This window comes from Cyanistes caeruleus, chromosome 14 (assembly GCF_971803275.1).
Source record: "Cyanistes caeruleus chromosome 14, bCyaCae1.hap1.1, whole genome shotgun sequence".
In the NCBI taxonomy this organism is placed as follows: domain Eukaryota; kingdom Metazoa; phylum Chordata; class Aves; order Passeriformes; family Paridae; genus Cyanistes; species Cyanistes caeruleus.
This window is the reverse complement of record NC_141714.1, coordinates 6,932,250-6,940,401: the sequence shown is the minus strand read 5'-3', so window position 1 is coordinate 6,940,401 and position 8,152 is coordinate 6,932,250. Positions and strand designations below refer to the sequence as shown.

Below are 8,152 nucleotides of genomic sequence, written 5' to 3'. Positions count from 1 at the left end.
AAATAAAAGTGTACATTTAGATTCACAGGTTAATTTGTTGAAATTTAGAAACATTTAAAATCACTGAAATATGAACTGAAAAGAATATATGTTAAGTACACAAATACTGAAAAAGCCCATAACCCCAAAACCTACTTGGAAATGAAATACAGCCAATTAGTCAGACTGTGGTTTAGTAATTTCACATTACCAGGGTTAGCACCTTTGTGAACTCAACCACTGACTGTGAGAAATGAGTGCATGAAGTGTGACCACTCAACAGGTACTCTACCATTCCATGAGGAGACTGTACCATTCCATGAGAAGACTGTCTTCTTGAGCATTTTGTGTCACATTTTTGAAATCTGGTAGTATTTGAGACTTTTCTAAAATGTGTAAATAAACAATGGCTACAGTTAAAGTCTAAACAAAGAAATACTTTTTATCAGTTGAGATTTTTTAAAGCAATCATTCATAAGGATTGCATCAACATCAGTTAGCAGAGGAAGATCAAACTTTATTGAAACTGCTTGCATACAAAATATATTGCACTATAACCAAACAAATGTCAACATAAAATCCAATCTGTTGTAGCTATTATGTACAGAGAATATTGCCCAAGAGCAGTTACATTACAAGGTCAGTCTACCTTGGTTAATTATCTACAGTATTTTAAACCAAACAGCTTACAGATGATGTGTGCAAGGTACCAATTTCTGTTTTCAAATACTATACATTCCCAAAATAAATAACTAGAAATCAACATTAATGTTTGGCAATACTTTTTAAGACATTTTTATATTTGTTAAATCATGTGCAGTTCGTTGCCAGTTTTAGTATGCTCACCTGTATGCAAGGAAAAAAAAAGAATGAAGAAAGCAAAGAAACAAAACTCACAAAATACATCAGAGGCAAGGTCAAATTTGTACAATTCTGTACATAAACAGTGGCTCTCCTTCTGGAGTAATCTAAACAAAAATGGACTAAAATGAAGGTCCTTATGCAGTTGTGCCCAGTAAGTTTAATGTGGTATCAGAAATGAAAGAAAGCACAGCTCCTCCATCCAGCATCCTTCCAGGTGTACAGCTGTACTTTGATCAAATTCTGTGACACCTCCATATTGGCTGGTAATTAGGACCTTGCAGCTCAAAATATGAAGAACTTTTGTTTTACTTTCAATATTTTCAACTACTGTATCTGTACTTGCCAGGGCATGACATGTGGTGACTTTCTTCTTACCTCTCCTGAAACAGCCTCCAAATTAAAATAAGCAATTCAAAAATTCTGGGAGGATGAAAACCATAAATACTTTAGGCTGGTCATCTGGCCAAACAGCAGGCACACATTACTAGCTTGTGAACATGTTACACTTGTTCCCTCTGTAACAATGAGTTTTTTAGTTTTCCACAATGGAAAGATTTTTTTTTAGTTTTTTTTTTTTAAAAAAAAAATCTTCTGTACTGCCTACAAAGAAAAAAATTACACCCCTTTTTCAATAACACTATTTGCCAAATCTTCAGTGCAAAATAAATTTCCTATTCTTATAACTGCCTAACTGAATGTTTATGTAAGGAAAAAATTATGGAAAGCATGCACTTGTCTATAAAGTACTAACGTCTGACAAGGATTGCTACATATATTTTACATTTAGTGTTACCAACTCATCTTCCCTGATTTCTGCATCCAAATATAATATTCCTACCTGCCAAGATATAAAAAAGGCACAGATCATACAACTTTTTTGCTAATGAAAATGACAATTGTTACATCACACAGATTTCAGGGTCCACCAACATATTGAAAAAGGTGGACCAAAATGTGAACTGACACAGGACATAAAACGACATAGCATTTCATGAAGAACTGGTAAGTTAGATTGAAAACAGAAGCCAATTTGATTACTGCAAACACTATTTATTCTGAAAATTGAAATTGAGCAGTGAATTTGACCCGATGTGTTAAAATGGTACATCAGAACAGAAAGTTTACCAATGCACAGCTCAGTATTTTTAAAACAAACAAAAAAGAATCTTTCATCGTTTGAACTGCAATATGTACTTGGAAGCGATTTTCGGAAGTTCAGGTATTTTTATGCAAATATTTGAATAACTTCTTATTCTGAAAACAACTGCATACTGTTGATGTTAAAAAAGGCTAACAGAGAACATATGTTCATTTCATGCCCTGCGCCATCTTGCCTACTATTTGTCTTTGGCCTAACAAGTTTCTCTAACATGGAATAGGAATTACTGAAACAGTATAGGAAATATGACTTCAGAGTTATGCAGTTTAGGGGACTCCGTTCACCAGCGGCTGTTGAGCGTCTGCGCTGTCTGCCTTCTCCTTCTTCGGGTTCCGCTCCTTGCCCGCGCGCAGCCGGCTGCCTTCGCTCGAGGTATTCTGTAATGTTTTAGTGTGGACACTCCTTTCATTATTGCAGTCAACTCTGATCTGGAACAATTTAGAATTATATAAAGCATTCTCCTCCTTTCTTCCACCCCTGGGTGTTCTCTACCCTGGCCGCCTGGGAGGAGCAAATAGTGCCAGCCCCTCACGGCTTTGTTAATTGCATCCAGCTGCAGGGGAGGGTGTAAATTCTTTTCTGTTAAAGAATGCCACATACCTGTGACCCAAAAGATCCTCTCCCATCTACCTAGCCTTGGAAGTTAAGAGAAAAATTTTCAGTTTGTTTGTGCACAAAATAATTGAATTAATACCAGATGGATCTCTGTAACATTATTTCAACTTCTAGTAATTCAACTTCCTATACTTCGCATACAAAAAGCCCCCAAAAGACAGTGTCATTTCACGGCAGCTTTTTTGAATCTCAAAAAATCTACTTAGACCTTTTTTGAATCTGAAGAAAAAAAGATCCACTTAATACGCTCAAAAAACTTCTGCAGCCTTTTTAAGTGGTCATAAAAAATTTCAAGAGAGCATGTTGAAAGCAAGTTTTTATGCTTGTAATGGAGGCAAATGCTTATTCCTTGATATGTAACAAGATTTTTATAACTTTCGTCATCTAGATTTCAACAACAGGCAAGTACTTATTTTCTTGTAACGTGTCACTTCATCCAAATCTTGGAGGAAAAGATAAAACCCCCATGATTTAAGTGTCTTATGGTTTTTTTTTTCCAGCACCGCAATTTCTCACTGCCTACTTCAAACTTTGTAAGGTAATTACTAATTAATTATAAAACTCACATGGCCATTATTTATTTTTTGTTTTGCCAAGTTAATTATTTTCATTTCAGATGAATATTCGATTACTACACCTTTAAGTTCAGCACTCCCATTTCAAAAACTAAGCATCTGGTCACTTGTTGCATTTTGTCCCTTTCTTAATCAGGCTTTCTAAAATCCAAGCCAAGAGTTGTCTTTATGTCCCATTGGAACTATGACATATATGCTTAAGGTATCAGCTTGACAATTTCATGAAACAAACATTTGAAAAAAATGTAGAAATATCTTTAAAAAGACTTAAAAATATTTAAAGTTACAAGATATTTCTGTTACTTGGAAAGTTTCTTGATGTGTGTTTTTAACTTACTTTCTAGACTGAATAGTCTTCAACTGCAAATGTTTCATTTAGTAATGAAGGTCTTTTCTGAAGTTTAATCTTTCTTACTCTGAGGATTCTGGCTACAACACACTCTCCCTAAATAGTGTTAAGGATTTTTCTTCCCTCAGACAGAAGACAGACAACAATACACAACATTATGAAATAAAAGCTAAAACTAAAGCACTAGTAAGAACAGAGACTGAAATCAAGCTGGTTAGTAAATCCCTGGGACTCGTCACCAGTTTTTCACCAGACAGAGCTAAACAGCATTACAAAACTGCATCCCTATGCAACTTGATAGATTTACAGTTTGAGCATCTGCACCATTTTGTAACACAATTTCTGCAGATGTGATTAGGAAGTCAAAGATGCAATCACTAGGCTACTGTGTCACTCGCAACCTTGAAGACTCTACCATTATTGTATGACACAATACAATTTTAGCAGTACAAACTTCCTATATGAGAAGAGTTACCTCAAGAGACCCGTCTGCTGTCCTCCCTTTTGCCTCTCTTGAGTTACGCTGACGGTTATCTGTTCGTGACTGTTCATCATTGCCTGGAAGAAGAATTCATCAACTAAATTGTTCAACAAAGACCTGATCTTCTGCCACTTAACTTTTACACAAGCACAGTCAGGAATTCAGAATTTTCTCTCGCATGAACAAGTATTATTAGCAACATGTAACAGCAGTTCTTAAACTACAGGCCAGGAATCACTAAAGAAAATGTTCTCAGGTGATAATGCAGATGAAATCTCAATGTTTAAAACCACCATAGTTTAAAATATAATGAAACATCATACGTAAACAAATAAATATAATGAAACATTGTATGTTCAAGTATGTATATTTAGCTTTTTAAAGTTCTCCCATCTTACTTTTGCCTGATCCTTTCCATTGAGCACATAAATTACAATACTATACTGTTCCATGAAAATCAAATACAAGAAGATGTGAATATGGACAGCTGAATGACTAATTCAGATTTTAAAATATTTTTCTCTATCTACTGACAAACTAGAATCTGATTCGTTGATGTCCATGTACGATGGCACAGGCCAGAAACTGGAGCCCAGAGGCATTTTAGGAAAACAAACGATAGTGAAAACTCCCCCAAAATAAGTAGGCCAAAAAGAATTTTTCCCCTCTGCTCAATGTTCAATACATCTGAAACAAAATACTCCATTTAAAAGACTGACAAAGAGAAGCCAGGAGAGACCACCAGGTGGGGAGCTGAAGCAGATGAGAAGAAGCAGCTGGCAGAAGGGAGTTTGCTTTAGGATTCCCACATTGACACCTGTTTCCAAAAGGAGTTTCCATTTACCTTTGAATCCTCCACGCCCCCTCCCGCCTTGGCCTCTGGTGCTGCCGCCACGCCTCCGCCCGTCCCCCCTGCGCAGGTAATTGTCCCGCTCCTCCTCTGCTGGGGCTGCCGACCAATCGCTCAGCTCATCTCTGTGATCGGACTCTGTTTCAGAAGCATTTGATGCTTCAGAATTAGTTCCTATCAAGAGGATGAAAAAAATCCAAACATGCCAGTGTAGCTTAGCATGAAATTACTATAGCAGAATGCAAAATGTATATAAATTTTTTCTTCTTTTTTTTCTTAATAGACAATCTTGGGATGTTTTTGCCTCCCAACCTCTATAACATACATAGTACAGAAAGGTGCACAATATATATTACTTCTTCAAAATTCAAGAGAGACTAATAAAAGTTAGTCCTGTGTTTAAGGCTAAATAATTAAGTGTGCCACATGCATAAAATTTGTGTTACCAGTATATCAACAGATTACTGAACATACTACAAAATGCAATAAAAGCCTAGTAAAACATTAAGTGTAACAGACTAGACTCCTACGTATTTCTACAACTGAAAGTTCTGAATTAACCTGTCCTGTCTGCTCTCACCACTACAACTCATCTATGAAAAGAAAAAAATTCCGTGAAAGAGCCTGTAATAGACTACAAAAGCAGAGAACAAAGTCAAAATGCCAGAAATGTATCAAATCAAATAAATGGCCATTGCAGTTTTTCCAATTAAGAGATCACCTTTATTGACAAAAGCTGGTTCTTTCCTCATTTTCCTCCCCATAACCCATATGATTAGCAAAGTGAGTTCACATCCTCTAAAAATAGTAAACATTACAAAAAACATTAATTTTGTATTATGCAGAACATAAGGTAAGATTTTCTTATAAAGCTCACACTACAGCCAATTCAGTCAAGACAAAAAACAGCTGACCTACATAATGGATAATGAAGTAATAGATTGCTCTGAAGAGGCACAATCTGGAAAACTATTCAGTAATGAATTATCCAAGGTTTCAAAGAGTAACACATTATTTTGGTGACTATGGTCTTCTAGTAAAAACATAGAAGTTAAATTTAATATGAAGAAAATAGCTTTTCTGTAAATTAAGCTACACAATGTTCTCACTTATAAATATTTATATTAGGATAGACTCACACAGGCTTAAGTAAAAACTGAGACTTCATTGTCAGGAATTGTTCAAAACATAGATAAAATAACAATCCTTGCCCTAAAGAGTTAAGGAATAACTAGGTATGTTCCATAATGTGGAAGACAGGAGCATGCTGTAAGAAGCAGGAACTGCATGGAAATCAGTGTAGATTACAGGAAAGCACTACACTTTGAAGTATTTTCTTACAGCATAAAGCTCTATATAATCTTCAAATATTAATGCTCAATGTTAACTGCATTTTTAACAGCTCTAAGTCCAGTCTTTGCCAAGAAATCATGAGACCAGAAGGCCACTGTGAGAAGGTCAAGTCTCCCTGTAGGTACCTACCTGAAGCATATCCTGGTCCACGCCGGCTGTGCCCACGGTTTCTGTAGGGGCGGCTGCCACGGCCGAGGCCCGGCCCATCGTCGGTCATGTACCCTTTGTCCTTATCTGTACGGTTTGGGGGGGGCCTGGAAGTAGCTCCGATCTGTCGCAGTTGCTCATCAATTTGCAATCTTTCCAAACGCAGCTGGTCTACTTCCTATGCAAACACAAGCCCAGCAAGTCATGTACAACCACTATTTAACCATCTGCATGTGCACACATGCAGGGTCTCAGAAAGAAAAAGCACTGAAGTATTGCAACTGATCATCTATTTAACGATTCAAACAGCAACCCTGCTTTGAGAATAACTTGTTTAACAGAAAGTCTTTCAAATGTTCAAAATCTGTGTGCTACCAACACAATTCCTCCTGTGGCATAGTTGACAAGTTAAGGTTTATTTAAAACACGTATCAAGAAAAAGAACTCAGACTGGAACACAAGCTCTTTACGCTGCTGCACATAACAAATATCAAAGTTATTAAAAAATTCTGATGTAACAGTATTGTTTCATAAAAAGGCACTCTGCTGTTAAACTGTACATAATGATAACAAACAGTATGAGGAATAATAGGAAGAAGCATAAAAGCATAGAGAGAAAAGTGCTCTAACTCATACATAGAGGCACCAGCACACAGCACCCTCACCATACACAATTAGGTAAAAGATACAGCAACACATATTCATGGAATACATTTGCCAGTTTGAGATGTTATCTAGCTCAAATCAGAGTGGCAATCCCCTTTTCTTTAATTAGGGAGAAATCTGTTGATAGAAGTTTCATTCTGACACCGCATCCTCTGCAGGTCACCTAGTCCAGCCAGGACTTTGCCAAGGTGCTTTGGTACTCAGAAATGCACCCCATCAGTGACTTGGTGTGTATCTCTTCCCTTAAGATGTTCCCTAACTCACCTTCCTTTAGGAAGACTAAGACTTTTTGCTCCAGACTCTTCCATTTGTATGAGGGGGCTGGTGCTTCAGGACAATTCTTGTAAATAAAAAAACCCCAAAACTGAGGATGACATTCAGTACCTCATCCTTCCTGTTTGTGAGCAAATTCCCTCCTCCATCCAGCAGCAGGCCTGTATTTCCTATGGTACTCCTTTTGCTACCAACATACCCACAAGAAGCACTTCCTGTTTTCCTTTACATCCCCTGCCATATTCAACTCCTGATAGACTTCAGCTTTCCCAAACTCATCCCTACCCACTCAAATTGTGTTTCTATACTCCATCTGAGTCACCTTCGTTATGTTACTCCTTGTAGCCTCATTTTTTTCTATATTAATTTAGCCACAGGGTTCCTTGTTGATCCCTGCAGGCCCACTGTTACTTCTGTGTGAACACTTGCATATCAAGATGGACTACACTTGAGCTCAGAGAAGGTGATGCTTTAAGAGCCAGCTCTTCCACACCTGTTTTTCTTCCAGGAATGTATCCTATGGGATTCTACCAAGCAGATCCCTGAACAGGCCAAGGTCCACCTTCCTGCAGTCTGGGGCCATGACTCCTGGTATTCTTTCCTCTCAAGATCCTGAAAATCCACTACAGTCATTCCAGCCAAGTCTGCTTTCTTCTTTTTGCAGAGAAATTCATGACTCTGAGCTGATACAGTACATTTGATGTTGATCCACTATTAATGTATCTTTTACAATAAGTTTCCTTAATAATCTCTGCCTGGAGGCATAAAAACATGAAAATCTTAGAGGAGTAAGTCTGTCTCACTTCTTGTCAGTGAACTGGAGGACATTATTCTGAATCAT

At 37.2% G+C, this 8,152-nt stretch overlaps 1 protein-coding gene across 25 annotated transcripts in view; it reads right to left on the bottom strand.

Moving 5' to 3' along the window:
* Positions 1 to 475: 475 nt before the first annotated feature.
* The window catches only part of FMR1 (fragile X messenger ribonucleoprotein 1), a 31,487-nt gene continuing 23,810 nt past the window's right edge, over positions 476 to 8,152 (bottom strand). For 5 of the 25 annotated variants that reach the window (XM_086850322.1, XM_086850332.1, XM_086850331.1 and 2 more), the window contains 4 exons: positions 6,355 to 6,550; positions 4,867 to 5,046; positions 4,017 to 4,099; positions 476 to 2,379 (listed from right to left, as the gene is read on the bottom strand). In XM_086850322.1, coding sequence (XP_086706448.1) covers positions 2,269 to 2,379; positions 4,017 to 4,099; positions 4,867 to 5,046; positions 6,355 to 6,550 — 570 coding nt within the window. In that variant the 3' untranslated portion in view covers positions 476 to 2,268. Of the gene's footprint in view, positions 2,431 to 2,566; positions 2,638 to 4,016; positions 4,100 to 4,866; positions 5,047 to 6,354; positions 6,551 to 8,152 lie in introns of those variants that run through there. The other 20 variants (XM_086850327.1, XM_086850318.1, XM_086850317.1 and 17 more) reach the window with 8 other exon arrangements.